The sequence below is a fragment of the Ixodes scapularis genome, unplaced genomic scaffold (genome assembly GCF_016920785.2).
Source record: "Ixodes scapularis isolate PalLabHiFi unplaced genomic scaffold, ASM1692078v2 PGA_scaffold2__306_contigs__length_199485367, whole genome shotgun sequence".
Taxonomy (NCBI): domain Eukaryota; kingdom Metazoa; phylum Arthropoda; class Arachnida; order Ixodida; family Ixodidae; genus Ixodes; species Ixodes scapularis.
Window position 1 is genome coordinate 103,601,942 of NW_024609857.1, and position 19,506 is coordinate 103,621,447.

Genomic DNA, 19,506 nt, shown 5'->3' on the forward strand with positions numbered 1-19,506 from the left:
GTGGAGAAAATTATGAGTAATATGCGGTGAAACCCACCCATCATTGGCACCCTTTAGAGACAAGAGGGGGCGACAGAAGTGTGTATGAGTATAAAAAATGGGGTCTTGAAGAGAAAAAGGGGAGGTCAAGAAGAGCCTTCATGTTTCTCTTCCTGGCTATGTAGTGGAGTGCAGAATAACTGTGAACTTATGGCAGAAATTATGGTTGTTGGGTTCAAATGTTAATTTATTCGACAACGCAGAAAAATCGGGTGTCTGAACACCCCATACACGTCTGAGGCAGCTATAGGTATTGCAAAGTGCTGTGGCTGCTAGCTTAGATACTGTTGGTACTTGATGAAACGCACTTGCAAATACCCTTAAAGCATTTGCTGATAAGTGCGCCACCGAAACTTCTATTAAGTTCACAAACAAGATGGGATAAGACAGATGAGGTTCACGTACTGCCGAAAGCAGCGCCTGCTGTTCTTTTGTGCATAACCCTATAACCATAGAAATTGTTACTTTTCTTAATTTTGATGGTAGCGATTCTTAACAAAAATATTAGATATCACCGAATTGCCGCGATCAGATATGATATTTTCATATTAAAACGTGGTAATTTTTTTTCATCTTTGTTAAATTTATACTTGATAAAAAAAGTAGCCTGTGTGTTTTTATTGGGGAATTGAAAATTATAATTTGTCAATACATTTCATCTTTATGTCTCACGAATTATGCATAGAAGTGATCTGCATAGCCCATCTTCGGTTACTCACTTTAAACAAAAATGTGTTGAATATATATCACTGAAAAAATATAAAAATATAGACAAGAGAAAACTAGAAAGTGATACCTGTATGCCTAAAACATGAACACTTTCGAATGGTGTGACGAGAGCAGGGGCAATGTTTTTTTACCACAAAAAAGTTCCGCCATTCATGATGGCGACGACCGCGTAAAACGGGTATGTAAGTAAATATTTGCGGAATTGTCTAGATTCCGCAAATAAGTTAAAGAAAAAAGATCATGTTTGGTAGGTTATGAACGTCAAGGATTAATTCTAAGAGGTATTTACTGAAATGGCATGTAAATTCAAGGTATAAAAAAATACCAGACTGTATCCAAGCGCCACCACACGCGATTTATTGCATTGATGTACAGGTCTGGAAGCGATATCTCATCGCCGTCTCACACTGATCAAGGGTGGTGTTTCACCTTGGGGAGGAACTTCGATGAAGTTTTTGTAGTCACTGATTTGCATCAAAATTGGTGTACACATTAATAGACAGATCTAAACTAGTAAGCCTAATTTCAAGTAACAGTACATTTTCTTTTCGTTATTATGTTTTAAAATTGTGTCTTGGATGCTGGAAGGTTCTGCTTGCAACACTGAAAGCGTGACGACAAATGTTTTAATGTGGGGGCAGTACGGCTTGTTCTCGACGGGTTACAAGAAGTTCAATGGTGTGAAATAAAGACTAAATAAATCGCGCAAGCTAAAAAAAGAAACAAGAAAAGCAAAAAATAATGCGTTTTTTAGACTGACGGCTCGACTTTCAACTTGTTATACAACATGTCACTTCACCCTGGGGACCGTGGAAATATTTGAATGTCGGTTTTGGGCATAACCTTGGCATAACCCTTATTTGCCGTTTTCTCAATAGCGATTTTTTTTATTTAGAGATATTAAATATCAGTCGGGAAGATCAAAGCATGTGCATTTCGAAATTGCGCTTTGTTTAGATAGCTCATAAAACCGCCGGAGCTCACCTTTAAAGGGAATAGCGAAAACGTCTCTCATCACAGTCAAAGAACAGTGCGATTGAGTGGAAACCATGCTTGCTCATATAAAACGATGTTTCTGAAATCTTTTTTTTTTCGTTCTTCACGTCCATTTTATCTTCAGTTACACAGTTTGCGGATCAAATCCGAAGTGCCATGAAGCAGTGGGAGAAGAGCACGTGCGTTCGATTTCACGAGCTACGCAAGGCTGTCCACACTTCAGATTACGTAAACTTCGTACGGGCTCACTGGTAAGTTTTCTCTGCCTCTTTCCGCGTGATATGCCCCGTTTTTACCGGACCATCGTCATGTTCAAATCTAATATAGCCTGTAAAACATCACACACAAGCTGGACATTACGCCCGACAGGTCATTCGACGGGTCAGAAAGATGGCCCGATCCGGCTAAGTGCCGACCAGTCAGGGCGTCACGTGAACGAGTGTGACGCCATGATAGTCCGGCCCTCGGCCAGATCGAGACATTTTTCTGAGGCGTCGTACGAACCGTCTGACGTCTTGTCGTGCATGTCTCTGGCGCTTCAAAACAACACGAAAATGCTAGATATTAAAAAGTTCCTACCCTTGGTTCTAGTTTTCCCACCTAGAGTTTTGTTAGGTGAACGAATTGTGCAGCACCTTCCACAGTTTCCTCGTATAATTAGCTTTTATTATAAAAACAAGTTTAAAAAGTAGCTAAATCAGATAGTTATTGTCGGGACACATATATTCAAGCATTATCGCTTGCGCAAAGTAAAAAAAAAAAAGAAGAAAAATTCGTCTTCGTCGTTAGAGAAATTTTAATTAGAGATGGCGACAGTCGTGGACCAATCTCACGTTTAAATGTCGTGCCTCGTGGAGTTATGTTGCCTCTGCTTCCACAGGGCGTACTCCTACCTGGGCAAGCAAGGGGGCAGGCAGAGGATCGCAGTGCCCAGCACCTATTTCCCTGACACGGTGCGTTGCATCACACACTCCAGCGGCACTTCACAAAAGACGTCCAATGACATAGTTTTCGTTCAAATAGTCTATTCTGAGAAATTCAATTTTTTGTGAATCCAGCGGAGGTTAAAAAGGAGCATTACTCTTGTCCTCGATACCAATGGCTGCGCACTCGCCTTCTCTCTATTGGCGACGTGCGCGACCGAAAGCGTCACTGTGGTCGGCCTTCCACGATTGGCCCAAAAGCTGACTATGACGTCGGAAAGGGTATACCATCGACGGAAATAAGAGGAATGAAAGAACTTTAATTTCGACGGTGTTGGCAGTGTTGCTTTGAGAGCGCAATAATTTCAGGCTTCCACCATGCTATTTACAAACACCATCGAACTTGTTGTTCGCAAGGTATTGACGTCACAAGGGGGAACCATAGGAGGACGCCACCAAAACATCTCGCCGCTAATCTTGACAGGCAACTTAAAGGGAAACTGAAGCGGTTCTGTATTTAAAGAAAAACACCTAAATCGTCTTCATCTGGCCTCAAGGATTACGAATGTCGAGATTATTTTTAAATTTGGTGCACGCAGGCTGCAGAAATTCATTTTCAAAGTGCCGCTGAAGTACCACATCTTCGGCGCCTATCAAAGCTATGCACGCGCACGCTGGCTATTTTCAAAAAGGTCAGAAAGAGACGTCGAGACTGGTGTCAATGCGGGTGAATACACCTGGCAAGCTTGCCACTGCACGCGCTGCCCACAGGAGCGACACGCGCTTGGCGGTCGAAAGATCCTGCAGGGGTCTCAAACTTATTCACGGTTGGGGGCCAGATTGCTCACCCCAAAAAGAACGAGGGCCAAGGAACCCCCCCCCCCCCCCCCCTCTCCGTTGGCGCTCGTCCTTTCGGGACAATGTTTTGCTATTTTGGGACAAACATATAAACAAACAAACAGCTGTGTTTTTTCACGCTGCAAACGTCAAATGTCCCAGTAACACCCCAGAGGTTTTCGAGAGAAGGAACCTTGTGCTTTCTACTTTTTGTAAGCTCACCGTTTTGCCATCTTTAGCTTTCATTTGTATATATGACTACTTTGGGCCCACGCCTGATGTTATAAAAAGATTTAAAACACGAACGTGCTGGCAGTTTTCATAGATTGAGAACAAGCATACCGTCTTTGACCCGTCGCACAAATCACAAGGCTCAACAGCCATAAAACATATACATATCTTCATATGGCAGTTTTTTTGGTTTTTTTCCTCAAGATTATTATAGCAGCATTATAAGAAAACACTTCCATTTTAAATGTATTTCTGTCAGCTAGAAGCCCAAGCTCATAGCTTTATCTTCGGCAGTTGTTCCTGCTGAGCAAGAGCTTGTGCAGCCGACGTGCCACCCTGAACAAAGAGCTTGCACTAGTGGCCTGGTAGTGGTAGTGCCGTTCCGGTTGATTTACACGAGAAAGGGCCGAGAAGCAAATTTTTAGGCGAAGTAGTACTCCGTCGAAAAGAAAACAGAATAGTACAAATTGTGTGAACATGTTATATGAGCAGAGTTCTTTTTCGAGCGAAAATGAATCGACAATACAGAACTATTATTAATGGCGCTCGAGGCATGGGAACGGGGGCTCGAATCCGCGGGAGGCTTGCGGGTCGCATCCCATGAGAGTAAAGGGGCGCGTGTTTGAGACCCCGGTCCTATAGTATGACGTAACGACTGATCGGAGGCTTTTTTGCGTTCGAACCTTCGAAGATTTGAATGGACCGAAATGGCAATTGCCATGGCAACAGAGACCGATCACATTGCGAGGTTCGGTCGTCTGTATGTTGGTATCTGTTGGTGTCCGATAGCAGGCAGGGAAGGTAATGCCGCTACTTTCTCAGGATCCAGTGACTTTAGTATTCTCTGGCGGCCATATTTGAGTACGTTTCTGCTAAGCGCTAGCTTACGGTGAACTTTCACAACGCTTCCGTAACGTGCATTCCACACCACCAAGATTTTAGTTATTTTGAGAAGGTAAGTGGGAGATCGTCCTGAGCATGCGATGTGAACCCCGCGCTCAAATAAGACGCCCAGTGAATACGAGCATAGCCTCCACTATACTCACGAAGCCTGGCAGTTCGATGACGGAGCCATCGATTGCTTGGTCGCAGATTTGGAGCGCGAGGATCTGGTAGCACAGGACATTTCTTGGGGAGTCTGGTATTCAGCGCACAGCTTTTGCAGTGGCGAGGACTCGAAACATCGTTTTCAAACCCGACGAGAAAAGAAGCGGTGGCCCGAGGAACGCGAGAAGCACGAGCGGACATTCCATCGCTCGGGACAAGTCTGTTTCGGCGTCTCGCCGCAGCGGGGCGCCCGTTACAAGACTCTTGTCTGCCGCTCTACCTTTTCACTTTCGGCGGCCGCGTCACGTGACGATCTTCCAGGCTTTGTCAGTATAGAGGAGGCTATAATACGAGCTATTTATTGTCGAACATTCGACGCAATTCAATTCTGATGCTTAATGTAAGTGACGACGCAATATATACAAAATGCTCGCCAGTCTACCGAGTCAGTCATGCTCTCTACGCCGACGCAGATCGCTGTGTCCGATTGTTCTAAAATGCCAATTGTTCAAATATTTAAGTTTTTTAACTTTTATTAGCTGAATTTAAGCTCCATTTGTGAAGAAACGTGTGAGCAGAGGCCAGCTTTAGTTAGTGGTATACTCTGTTTATAAAGAAGCACTCGGGAGTGTAAGAAATGATGCATGGCATTTCTCCGTTCTAATCAATGAACGGATACCACAGAACACGATGTAGCAGTTCTACTCCAATTATGAAAGGACAGACACCGGGGGAAAAAACTTTCTGAAGCAGTGCAGTCAAAGCTACGCACGCTCGTTCATTCGTTTTTCTAGGTGCCACAGAAAGTTTGGTTACGGTTAAAGTATTCGCTCGTGTAATATCAATTATATGAAATTGCCATCTCATAATTTTTGAATTGGCTAACAGAAGCAGCTCGGCACCTTTCACACTTATAAATCTAGAAGTTTACAAATCCTCTGTGTAACGAATTTTAGAGAGTTTTAGTAGATTGTTCCGATAACCCCGATATCGCGACACCCGATAACGCATGTGCAAAGGCGCCGGAGGATACTTTGATAACGACACCCGATACGGGTATCCATAGGCGTAGACTACGGGGAGGCATCGGGGCTCGTACCCCCCCTGGTGAGATCCGGGGGGGGGGGGGCAGAGCCCCTGGGTCATGATTCTTACCGAGATGCTGTTTACGTGCCATGTAATCGGCTTCTAGTAGTGGCATGTAAAGAAAATAACGCACACAGCGACAGACACATGGCGATATACATACGCTGTAAAATGTACCCCCTAAAATAAACTAGGAAAATGGAAAGTCTACGCCGCTGCGGGTATCGTTTATAGACGTTATCGGAACGGTCTGCTAAAACTCTTTACTGGCTCGAAGTCCTATTTACCGACACTAGCCTTTTTCAAAGCAAGCAGTTAAGTATTCTCGATTGCTTTTGGGATATTTGCATCCAGCACTACGCGCACCTGCTGGGCCACGCGATGGGACTGCGGCACACCCAGGCCGCCGCCGACCGCGACGTCAACTTCCTGGTGGCCTGGCACAGCGTGCCGAGCCGGTACCGGTACAACTACGATAGCGAGGGCGAATCATACGCATCCCGGACGCGCCTTTTGGGACTCGAGTCCGAGTCCGGATTCGACTGGAACTCCGCGATGGACTACCTGGCTCAAGTAAGCGAGCTAGACTATGCAAGACACGCCAACCGACCAGACTCCGCCTCGTTGTATCATGTATTCTGTATGCATATGTCTTTATTTTCATGGCTACTGACAGACTAAACGCAATAAACCACGCAGGGGTAATGGCAATAAACAGACGCGACGAACCCCCCCCCCTCCCCCTCCCCCGGGTAATGTCCACACCTCAGAAATTCCTGGGGAGAAACCTGATAGGAGTAATCAATTCTTTTTTTTTTTTCTTTCTTTTGAAATTCTTGATTTTTAGCGAGGTGTTCAGCCCCATGCCTGGACAATTAGTAAATTTCACCTAAGCCCTGCAGAACTCCGGGGTTCCGGGTTCGACTTCCGCCCCTGCTGTTTCGATCTGGATGAGCCTCGTACTGACGGTCGCTCCACTCACTGCATCGTCATGCACGTTAAAGGAACCGCTAGCGTCTCTAGTGCACTGGCTAAAGTTCTCACCTAGAGCGGAAAAATCAAACACATTTCGGGACATACTAGCTTCCCGTTATCTAAACACCTATGCAGCAAATGACTTGCCTACCTAAGCCCGTGGGTTCATCTCCAACCTCGATACACTGGAGCCAAATGTGACTTCGGTTTGGACGCGAGCACAGTGCTTGTCTGCTCGGTTCGTGCGCGAGTACCGTCAGTGCCTCGGTGGATATTTAGGTTCCCGCTCGTCTTTATGAGTTCGGCCATGGAAATCGCCAAACTTTAACAACGACTGGGCCATATGACACACTCTGAGCTTTAAAACGCAGGGTTGCGACGAACATTGGCGGGACGAGCCAGCACCAGAATTGCGAACTGAGGAGGTTGGCGCTGCTCGGCTTTCCCTACCTTATGCGGAGCGATGATGTCAGAACGCCAAGCTCTTATTGGCTGATAGAAAAAATAAATAGTGGGTAGATCTCGAGCGTCTAGCATTGAGGTGTATCCCCTATCCTTTCAGTCATAGCCAATCAGAGCTCGGCCTCGTCCTGACGTCACCGCAACCCCTGCGCAAGAAGCAGACGACTTGCTCTCCACAGTCAGTGCTCCGTGCTACGGCGCTGACTGGCCCGCCGGTCAACGCTCTCGTGATAACTTTTTGAAAAGAATAGCGAAGTGGTACGTTGACTGCGCGCGTAAAAGGGTCAAAACCACCTACCGGAAAAAAGTGAGAAAGCGGCCTTAGTTTAAACGTTCGAGACAATCGACCATGCTCAAGCAGCTCAGTGTCTGAAATATTGAAATTACCAATATATCGACGGGCGTCTTGCGGATTATGTTGTAACCCTTTTGTCTGATTCTAACGGCAACTTGTTCCGATCAAGTTTTTTTTTTTTTTTTTTTTTTACATGAGTGTATGCATCCAGCGCTCTCATCGAAAGCGCTGAATGCATTTTAATTTTATAAACAAGTACCTTAAAGCTGGAGCATGCATGCTGGGACGCACTTGAACCAAAAATGGCGGAGCGTCGCGGTTGGCTAGTCGCATATTCGTTCCGTTGTGATCTATGCAGGACCCTGGTGCGGCAGGTTACATCGAGGCAGAGGATGACAAGGTTCTGTATCCAATGGACCCATTCTACTTGCATCAGACATTGCACACAGAGGAGCCAGGATTCATAGACATCAAGAAGCTTAACATGCTGTATCGATGCAATGGTATGTCTTGAGTACTTTAACAATCTCACTTTACATCGCGTGCCAACATATTTAAAGTATCATTAAAGGGGTACTCCGCTGATTTTTGAGCTACCTCAACTAACTATATTTTCTGACTCCCAGGCCTTTACCCTTTCTGGAATGCTATTTGATATCGTGAAGTTCATAATAGTTATTGCGAAATCGGCAAATGAAAATGATGCAAAAACAGACATTCAAATATACCCGCCCTTTTCAGGGCCGTGACGTCAATGGAAGTTCAGCTTGCCAGTCGGGCGAGCAGTCTAAAAAATAGAATATGCCAATTATTTGTTCCGTGCTGGAGCGCGGGGACTGGAGCGAGCTTCCAAGGCATTCATTTAACACCATGAAACTGCTTCAAATCAGTTGGGAACAAATTCTACAGTCCAAAGAGTGAACCCCTGCACTTCCAATGACGTCACTTTTTCATTGTTGCCAGTAGAGACTTTCAGTTTGAAAAACACGGTGAGGACCAAAATTGTAAATTCAATAACTTCGTGAAAAAAAATCATTTTGACCTAATATTTGGGATACTATTTTGGCGATGTTGTTTGGCGAGTTTAGCAAATTTTCGAGCAAATCGGGGACCACGAAGAAATCGGCGGAGTACCCCTTTAAGGCCCGTTCTCGCACCTGCAATTGAGTAGGACCGGCTGAGACAAGACCGGTTCTTAAACCTCTTGCGACGGCTTAGCACCTTGCCTGCAGCTGCGCATCCGGTCCTACAATCTAAGAAATGTATGTGCGTCTACTTTCACGCACAACACTCGGAGAGCCAATCACCGCAACTTACGGAAGCAGCTCAGCGAATGACAATGCCGAAACATGTTTAGACCAAAAAACGCAGTCTGAGTTGTGACACGGAGCAATGCAGAACGTCACGCTTGCATTGCTTAATGTCACAACTCAGACTGCGTTTTTTGCTCTAAACATATGTCTCGGCATTGCCATTCGTTGAGCCGCCTCGGTAAGTTGCGGTGATTGGCTCTTCGGGTGTTGTGAGGGAAAGCAGACGCACGGGCTTTTTTTAGAGTGTACGCCTTCGCAAGAGGCTTAAAGACTAGCCTTGCCTCAGTCGGTCTTACTCGGTTACAAGTGTGTGAACGGGCCTTAAATTGGTAACTTCAACCATTTCGCACTCGTCGAGTGTATAACCTCGATACCATTTATCTGGATTAGACGTTAAAAAAGTAAAATCAACAGCATGCTCTACATTCCGCATCTGACGCGTCATTCCCAAAGGGTTTTAAAATACAGACTTCCGGGGTTTAATTTCATAACCGGCTAACGTTATTAAGCTGTCGTTGTATGTGTTTGCTGAGATGTCGGTGCGACTTCTTAACGCTATTACGATATATTTTTTCTGCTCATTGCCTTCATATTTTAAGAAGTTGAGTTTTTAATAAAGGAGATATTCGAGATATAGTGTGACACTTAGTTTTTGTGCGTATGACTCTACCACTTTCAGAGCGGTGTTCGAATCTAAAAAGCACCCGATGTTTTCATGGTGGATACCTCGGTCCAAGCTGCACCTGTGTCTGTCCGGCAGATGCAATTGGAGATTACTGTGAACACAAGACAGCGACCAAAAAAGGTAACCTCGTTAAAAAGAAAACTCATAACTTAACTTGTGGCATAATCATAATTTGGCGTAAACTATACTTCACGTTGCAGGCATGTGCGGAGAAGTTCTCACCGAAAATGCCACGGTACACTTTACGGCCAGTGAGCACGGCAGCAGTCACTGTACATGGTGGATTCGCGTGAGTAAAAACAGAGCTGGAGAATATTTCAGGTGCACTTTTAAGGAGGCACTATAAATATCTTTTGAGCGCGTCTGCTTTGACTCCAGAGCCGATAATGTGCGTCTCAGCGCTTCTAATATGGGACAATGATGTCCCACTGGAACATATATAGTTCCCTATCAACGCTTTATGTTGTCATTATCTCAACTACTTAAGTGAAAAGTGTGCTGAATCGAAACGAAACGCAGCAAACACTAAACCGTTGGTAGTGACCATCCACAGCATACCTTAACATAATGGATATATTAAAAACGTGGTTGGAACTGAGTTGCTTGACGAGTATCTAACTAGACACATATATGATAATGTAACTATTTTTGTAACTCTATTACGCTTTAACTCAAGCAACTGCATGTAACTCTAACTTAATTACTGTTTAAGTGCAACCTTATCAGTTATGCTGCACCAATCCATCTATATTTCATTCGCCATTTAGTTTTTTTGTTGTTGTTTTTCTCACAGCAGTCCTCAGGTCCACTCTTGAGTTTTACTTTCCTTTGAGATCGTTATTTTATTTCTTACGTGTTTGCTGCAAAACTTTTGCCGTCACAACTGTTCAACTCGATCTTTTTTTCCTTTTTCTTTTTCTTTTTTTCTCATCTGGGGAATGAGGATTAACCGGTCGTGATATCTCTCTGTGTCCCTGGTCCAACAGGGGCCCGAGGGAAGCCGAACGGGACTGACTTTCACCAGCATCTCAGTTGACAATGCAAGACACGGACCCGGAAGTTGTGATCTGCAGTTCGAGCTGAGGAGCCACGACATGTACAAGGGCGAGAGGTACATAGAAGGACGTGCACTGCCTATGAAAGACCGCGGGTCCCACTTAGCAAAACCAGGCTAACAGACGAAGCTATTTTCTTAAAAAATAATCTTCGTCGCGCAGAACATAGCCGCGTTTATACCAACGGGTGCAGAGGCGACGAAAGGTTCGCATAGACAAACGTGCAGGGTGTCCCCGAAAAAAAAAAAAAAATTACAATCGAAGTAAGCCGCCTAAAGATAGGAACAGAAGAAAATAGATACTAACAGGATACGGTGTACATTCAATGGCATTTTTATATTGAAAAACGAACGAGCGAAAAGACAAAAGAAAATTTAAAGCATATGCGCTAGAAACAGTAAAAATAAAAAGTCTACGCCCCCTTACTTATGACTTGCTCATTGCGGATATAAGCAAAATCCTTGTCTGAGAGCGCCAGCGAATGGGGCGCTAACACCGATAAAGTTACCATGCGATTTGATTAGGAAGGCTTCATAAATTTCGCGCGAGCAAATTTTGTTTTGAATTTACTCACCACTCTAGTTTTTTAAAGACTGGTTTAGATTCACAGCGGTCACAATGTACTGCAAAATGACCAGAGGAGACTGTATGGTAGCGGCAGCATTGCTCTCTTGTTTTGTCATTGGGGAATTGTAGTAGACCGTTTCCGCAGCCCGCTAAGCACCCGGATAGCGCTCCGTAATCCGCCACAAGACCTTGAACTATGCAGACAAGGCTGGCGGCGCGCATGCGCATCTGCGGCGTTTTCTTGAGGAATACCGTAGCGGAGGAGAAAAACGGTCTACTACAATTCCCTATTGACGCATTCCCTGTCTGGTCCACGTGCACCCTCCCACAGGACAAGGGAATTCCATACGTCACACTAGTGACACATTCACAAAACTGAGTTGCGTGGCGCTTTATACAAATTTCTTCTGTCGCCGCCGACTCATCTGAGCTTTCGGTGATCCTTGTACACGGGTTGGCAAGTTTATTCGGTGCAGAAAAAACAACCGGCATATGAAACCGATTAGCCACTTTCTTCGGGTTATGCGATAATTTGAGTATGTGGGGTAGGACAACAGGCCTGCCCTTCCTCCTGAGTGCACCGTCTCGCTGCTCATCACTGCTTTGTATTTTTTGTGTTTCGCGAGGGTTTCTGGCACACCAGAGAAGACTTGGGGAGTAAGACCGCAACTTTCAGTTTGTTGAGCTGTGAAATAAAGCTACTGCTCATCCGGTAATAGCATTTTTTTTTTCAAGCGAGGCCCCTTAGCGAAAACTAATACGTTTGAAATATACCACATTCTAATTTGAGTGTATTTGAATTACAGCTCATAATTTTAAGTACACGAAAAATATACGGAAAATGTAAACTTCTTTTTTTTTACTTAGTACTAAAATATACTTCTAAAAATCATTTTAAAATACCTTTACTTAAACTACATTTGAAGTTCCCTTCATGCGTTTTGAAATATGTAAATACTAAATTAATAGGCACAAAATACCTTTCACGTAAATTTCTTGAAATATTTATTTAATTCATGCAAAATATACTCCAACCCTAAAAAAATGGAGCAATCAAAAATACGTGCAGAATACTCTTAAAATACCTGAAAATCGTAAATACTGTTGTGTTATACTCTAAGTACCTTTTGACTGCAATACTTTGGTAGTTTGACTTAAACTATCAAAATATTGAAAAGCTCCCCTTCTAGAAGTTCACTTCAAGTAGATATGGAGTACACTGAAGCGCCTAAATACAACATTTGATTAGTTTGTCAACTGAATTGCGGAGCATCGCACTGATAAATCAGCCCATTTTATGTTATTTTTTCCTTTTTTCTATCAAGGACACACCTGATCAGTTCCTTGCACACCAATCACAAACGGGGTTCGGGGACTACAACTACAACATTTGCTGATGCTGGAAAGCTTCAGCAGGTGCTGTGAACAGATACGTTTAAAGTGGTTTCGTTAGCACAATGTTACGTGATGTGAATAGTGACTTTAATATAGTGATATTAACTACCATATTAAATAGTCAACTACTAAAATGGAAAGGCAAAACAACTACAGTAAAATATCTATTTTTCGTGGGCTCAATATTTCGCGATTTAGGTCAAAGTTGGAGTTTTGGAATAATTCGCAAATTCTAATTTTCGCGACGCGCTGGGATTGCAATATAGATTTTTATATTTTTGCATTTTGCCGGAATTGTTCACGGGACCTATTTTTCGGAATTGTAGGCGATTCGCGAACTTTGCGAGAATTAGGTCCTCACGAAAATAAAGTCGTTTACAGTATTTTAAAGTGAAGATACTGCCTTGATTCGCTTCGTCCTGAGTGCTGCTACGCAGAGAAGCAATAACATGTATTTTATGAGCCGTTTGTGTGGATATTGTTTTAAGGACTGCGCCAATTGTTATTAGTTGTACCAATGCCTTTTACTAAGAGATATCGTCCACGAACTTCAAAACACTGTTTCCCCTTTGACAGACTCCCGAGGAGAAGATTGAATATTTGGAACCTTCATAAGCGCAGAGGTGGTCACCGAAAAAATTATTACCTTTAATATGTAGGCTATATAAGGCTCTAGAGCAGTCAGCGGGACTGTGAATGAGCTGCTCTGTGCGTCATGGTGTTTGTGTTTGTGTTCGTTTCTAATGTAGCTTTGTGAGATGTATCTAGTAGTGCCTTCAAATACCACAGGGATACCATTTGCTGACAAAATCGAAAATAAAAAAAAATTGTGTAACCGGTTTTTAATGCACAAATGGCATCTTGAGTGTGAAGGAATAATATTTTTGGTATAACTAAAATATTTTTTTATTCATATTTATAATGTATTTTGAATACATTACGCGCGTATTTCGAATGCGGCCAAAATCATACAGAATAAATACAAAATGAATATTCGTACTAAATATATTTCAACTTCGTTTGAAGTACGGCCTCTTTTTGCTAAGGGGCGGCAATGCAGGTGGAGGCAATTTCCCTTTTTACGAGCTTAGAGTGAGCGGAGCCAAACGGTAACATCCCTTTCTTGAACCTTAGCTCGTACGCTCAGCAGACATGGTCGTTTCCAAAATAAAGCCCCAGAGCCAGATTTTAAAGAAACTAAAGTGATAACCAAATTCAAAACTAAATTTGCGCGCGAAATTTATGAGTCCTACCTTATTATTAGTGTTATTATTATTATTATTATTATTATTATTATTAATCACCATCATCATCATCATTAAATCGCATGGCAACGATGTGTGTGTTAGCACCCTTTAGATGGCGCTCTCAGACAAGGACTAAAGTAGAAGTTTGGGCTAGTTGGTATTTCATGATTAAAGATTAAAACAGCGCAAGGACACGGACAAGAACATGAAGGCAGACAAACAAGGCGCTGTTTTGTCTTGTTTGTCTACCTTCATGTTCTTGTTCCATGTTCTTGCGCTGTTTTAATCTTTAATCAGACATGGAGTTTGCGTATATCCACAATTAGCAAGTCACGCGTGAAGGGGCGTAGCCTTTTTATGATTACTGTTTTTAGCGCATCTGTTTTCTATATTTTGTTGCTTCCCTCATGTTTTTTCAAAATAAAAATTCAGTTGAAAGTGCGCCGTGTCCTGTTAGCATCTACTTTCTTCCGTCCCTGTCTTTGGACATTTTACTTCTCAAGGATGTACAACCAACTAGCAATTCGGCCCGCAGGGGTTGTTATTAAAATTACAATGTTTTGTTGCTGTTGTTTTCATGGCAAAAATAAACTACTGAACACATCGCCGAACCTTCAGTCTGCGCACAAGCGTAGCGCTAGCGGTCCGGACAAGACGCCAAAGTTTCAGAGTTTGCCGTCATCTTATTCAAAAGTTTTACATGATTTTCGGAAATTTTCGATGGGAATGTGACAGCCGATGGAGCTCCCGAACAAAGCCGGGAACGGGCCTCACTTTTCCATTTAACTTCCAGAAAATTGCTTATAACTTTTGAATAAGGTAAAGTGTTCGGTACATGATGCGTGATTTAGTTTGGCGGTAAAACAAACGAACAAAAACGCTTTTTTTTTTACACGTATTTAGGTAAGCATATAATGCAACGAGATATAGCATAAAGTTTACAGAACTATTCACGACCCGATAGGCGTGCATCTAATCTCCGTCCTTCCGTTCTGTGTTTTCGCCGCCAGGCTGAGCCAGTGTTCTTCTCTCCTTCGCGTATTTTACGCTAGGTGGCGCCGCATCCTCGGAGATGTGAATAGTGTTTTATTCACCTTTGCTCCTTTCTTCTTCCGCTTTTGTAACGAGGCAAAAACAGAACCACTAATAAAGCGCACTTACTTCGAACGACAGGATGGTTGAACGTGTTGGTGACTAGGTTACGAAAACGAAAGATGCACATGGAAGACATTGCAGACAACGCGGACTTTAAACTTGCATCAAAGACGTTTACTGGCTTGAACTTTCCGCCCGAAACCCCAAAGCTCAAAGAGTTCGGGGCTTAGGGACTGGTGGCAAATTGAAAGCCCCTGTCGTCTGTGGTCCGTCTTCCCCGTCCCTTCTTCATTTTCGTAACTTCGAATATGGATTTCGCTCATTGCTTCATTGAGTAGATTCATTGCAGGAGGCGGAGTGTAGCGTGGAGACAAAGTTAACGCAACATTGATGCTTTTTTCGCATTTTACGCAAGCACGTTAATGCCTGATACCAAATTTCACCTCCTAGGGCGGTGCCCCAAATAAGCATAGTTTAAATCGCCGCAATTCAGCAGTAGGAGAAAAATTGCAAAATCCGAAAACCGCTTCGTAAGTACTGTGTCGATATCTGTAGATACGAGGTGAGCAAAAGATAAAAAGAAGCCAGGTAACTAAAAAAAAGGAGAAATAAGATGGCCTGTGCGTAAAAAGTATACAAACAACCTAAACAGCAGACGTCCGCCCCCCCCCCCCCCCCCCCCCCCCGCCTTTTCCCCCGGCCCCACAAACAGTCGAAAAAAGAAAAATAGCTTTAACAGTTTTTTAATTATACCCATCACTCGCAGGCATTTTAAGTGGCATTTATGCCTGAGACCTTCAAGATTCATAACCAACCATCCTTGATATTTTTTTACCTATTTGTTTTGGTTTTGCATTAGGTGATATCACTTGCAACTGCCACGTGATGGTGATAAGTCAATCGGTAAACAAATTAACAAATCGAATGATGCTCTGAGAGCAGGGCTTACAGTTCATAAGAGTAATAATATCCATCCTGGTTCGGAAAAGCCAGGATGCCCGACTTCCCAGGCGGTCACATTTTGGAGGCGTATGGCGCCGCGTCTTCTGTAATGTGAGCTTCCACACCTCCGCTGAACGAACCTGCAGGAAGCGCCCAGGAGTTTTATTGGACAAGTAGCGCACTCTGGTGCAGAGTGTTTGTAACGTCGGGAATCCCATCCCGAGCTCAAAGATTTTCGAAAAACAGTGTCCTACCGTGTATAATTTTCAGAGATAAAGATGTAAATAACAATCGCTCTAATTCTACAATTTCTTTTGCAGGCTCTGTTGGTACGAAATTTCAGAGGCGACTGCCGTGTATGCCCGTGGTCATGATTTTCTCATTGATTACTTTGGCCCCGAAGACGCAAACTTCAACTTCACATTGGCGGCATTCATCGTGGGCACTACTGAATAAACTATTCTATAACTACAGTATGTATCTAACTTTTGTGTACATTTAAACGGTTTTCATCATTCGTTTTTTTTGTGTGTTTTTACCCAGTTTATTGGAGGTTAGGAAACAGCCCTCGTATTTACCCGTCACATTACTGGAGTACACCGCACGATTAATGAGATTGTGTCGTTGACATTTTTCACGAAGATAAAATTAGATGGTGGAAGTATGTTTTTGAATTTTATTTTTAAAAAATCACTAACACCCCTACCCCCTACAGTGTCACGTATATTTTTAATAAAGTGAAAGAACACAACTGCTCAAAACCGCAACTAAAATGGGGAGGCGGAAGAGGTATAGAAAGGAAGATGCCGGAAGTCACGTGGGGCTGTGCAACTTTTAATCCGAAAACATGAACTGTCCCATGGAGCGAACCGACGCCATGAGCTGTAAGCCGCGCCAAACGACACCTTCCCCTGTCCCAATGGAGCGAAGCCTGTCGTCTGCAGCAGAAATCTGATGGATAGGCTCCCATTGGCTGGCCCACGTCATCAAGAAACGAGGCTCCCATCGTGCGTCGTAATTCCAAGGGGCGCCGCCAGGGAAGCCCTCACCATGGCGGCGCAGCGCACGCAGCGGCCCGGCCGCCGGTAAGAGGTGCGGCGGTGCGGGCCTGGCCGCACAGGCCTAGCACAGCCAGCACCACCTAGACAGAAGGCCTCCGCACAGTCTCCTCTCCCTTCATGACACGTCGTCAGAGTCGGATCGCGCTAACTCGGCTATTGGGCCCGAGCCGGACCTTCGACGCGATGATTGGACACGAGCCCCAGCCAAACACTGACATCAGCACTCGTGCCTAATCTCACAACTCCATCGATCTGACTGTGATGACGCGTGCGGAGGCCTTCTATCTAGGTAATGTTGGCACAGCGCCCGCTCGGGCAAACGCCGGAGAGGCTGCACGGCCGAACTCAGCGCGGCGCGGCCACTTCACGAGAGCGCGCGCTCGGCCGTCCACGCCACTACGCCGCAGACGAGCTAAGGGAGTCAAAGAACGACATTCATGCTTTCGCATTCACAACTCACAGGAATTGCTTAGATGTCCTCGGACTTTTTAGAGCGCAGCTTTTAGGCGCCCGTTTCCGTTTTAAGCGGCGTAGCCGTCGGCGTAACCGCGTGTTGCACTATGAGACGTTTCCCATAATGACGTCACACATGACGTCACGAGGGTCACAAGTGACGTCACACGGCGATTAAACTTGGCGGTAAAATTCCCCTCTAAATTTAGTGGAAAAAATTTCCCGCTAAATTTAGCGGAAAAATTACCCTTCCCCACTAAATTTAGCGAAAAATTTTCCCTCTAAATTTAGCGAAAAAATTTCCCCGTGAAATATACCGGAATCCCCACTAAATTTAGCAAGAAAGAACAGACTTGTACCTATCTCAAAAACTGTACTCAAGGTACTGTATTTCAAATACTGTTTGAAGTATCTTGGTTTCTTGCAAATACTTTGCTCGAGAGTATTTGATACTCTATTTTAATTACATTTCTGAGTATCTCATTATCTTAAATGCATTTTTGACATTCCGCCATTTTTCGAGTTTTTTGGATGAAGTGGCGTGGGCGTGGCACGAGCAAACGTGAACATACTTTCGAGCAACCAAATCCTGTTGCTAGCTCCGATAAGCTACGGTGACTTATGGCGAATTTCACTGGTCATTTTTAAGCGCGCATGGATAGACTTTTCTGGAGTGATCCTATTTTACAGGGCGATCGGGATCGAGACGGACGTGTTCCACTTGTCGTTTTGGATTAGCTCCCGCTCCAGATCTCGATCCGGATCCTAGAAAAGTCGCTCCGCCGATTTCGGTGGATTCAACCGGAAACTAGCCGGGCCAGCCCACGGCGCACACATGTGACTTCCTTTCTCGTGGGGCATCTCGCGTGATCTCGCCCATCTCGCCTCAGAAGAATTCGTAATGGCTGCTGAACCGCCCGCCTTACTGCTGCTGCTGCTTGACGACAGTTCGTCGTCAAGTTGCTCGAACAGCTTCCGATATTCCGGCAAACTTTGCTAGAAGCTCCTGAGCCATCCCTGCCTCTCGTGAGTCGAACACGTGTTAGCACCGCGATTCCCGGGCAGGTGAATGACGGGAAGGCATCCGCCGATCCCGGAGCAGTGGTCATATTCCATCCATCGGGGATCCGTAGGCGGCGCGATTCCGTTCGGATCGCGTGCTCCATTCCGGATCTGGTGAACTGATCATGGCGCGCTCCAAAACGCCCAGTGGAATTCGCCATTTGATTGAGCTCGTGGAAACATCGCTTTTGTGCCGATTGTGACTCATATTGCATCCCATGGTTCGTACAATTAAGGTTTTCTCCTCGCCTTCCCAAGGGCTCTTTTCGTTTCCTAGAGTTTCCTAAAAAAAAATATCCTCAAACAAAAAGGAGTGGTTTTACGAAACTAAAGATGGCCACACTGAGGCGCAACGCAGAACGGGAAACGACCCACGAAAACAATGCAGACTTCAGTGTCAAAAGGTAACGAAAACAAAATAGAAGAAAATGAGAAGCGGACACAAGACGAATGACGAAAATACTCTCTGGAGAAAGGGAACAAGAGGGACAATGGACAAACACAAATCTCCAAAAAGTTGGAGATTTGTGTTTTTCCTTTGTCCCTTTTGTTCAGGGAGTATTTTCGTCCTTCTTGTCCAGCTCGCTTGCACCTTTGAATTTAATTGCATTATAAACAAAAAAAATGACTTTTTTTTGCCTATTTCGCCCCGTTACGGCAGAACGTCGAGTTTTTGTTTGCTTGTTTCTTTTCTTTTGGGCGTCAGTCCAGCACTTATTGCTCTCGCGAACACTGTCTGTAAGCGAACAATGATAAGCAGAGAACAGGAGAGGAAACGATCTACGACCAGGATGACCTCTCAAAATGCCAACAAAGCGTCCCCAACGTTGAGTGCCTTTCTGAACGCAACTTACTTGAAGAAGGTGCGACCAGTGCCGTGAATATTATGGGGCTCTTTTTGTTATCCATTCACTCATTTCCGTATCCCAAGTTCGTTTATAGTGAACCCCCCATATAGGGAACATGGATTGCAGTTAAACGATGTGTCCAATGTGTGCCGCAGGACGAGTT

At 44.4% G+C, this 19,506-nt stretch overlaps 1 protein-coding gene across 1 annotated transcript in view; it reads left to right on the top strand.

The window, feature by feature from the left end:
• Nucleotides 1-16,392, top strand: part of LOC8031221 (zinc metalloproteinase nas-26) — a 30,226-nt gene extending 13,834 nt beyond the window's left edge. The window contains exons 6-13 of the mRNA XM_029974388.2: nt 1,889-2,015; nt 2,645-2,717; nt 6,243-6,461; nt 7,979-8,123; nt 9,613-9,738; nt 9,819-9,907; nt 10,605-10,729; nt 16,240-16,392. Coding sequence (XP_029830248.2) covers nt 1,889-2,015; nt 2,645-2,717; nt 6,243-6,461; nt 7,979-8,123; nt 9,613-9,738; nt 9,819-9,907; nt 10,605-10,729; nt 16,240-16,375 — 1,040 coding nt within the window. The 3' untranslated portion in view covers nt 16,376-16,392. The remainder of the gene's footprint in view (nt 1-1,888; nt 2,016-2,644; nt 2,718-6,242; nt 6,462-7,978; nt 8,124-9,612; nt 9,739-9,818; nt 9,908-10,604; nt 10,730-16,239) is intronic.
• Nucleotides 16,393-19,506: the final 3,114 nt, after the last annotated feature.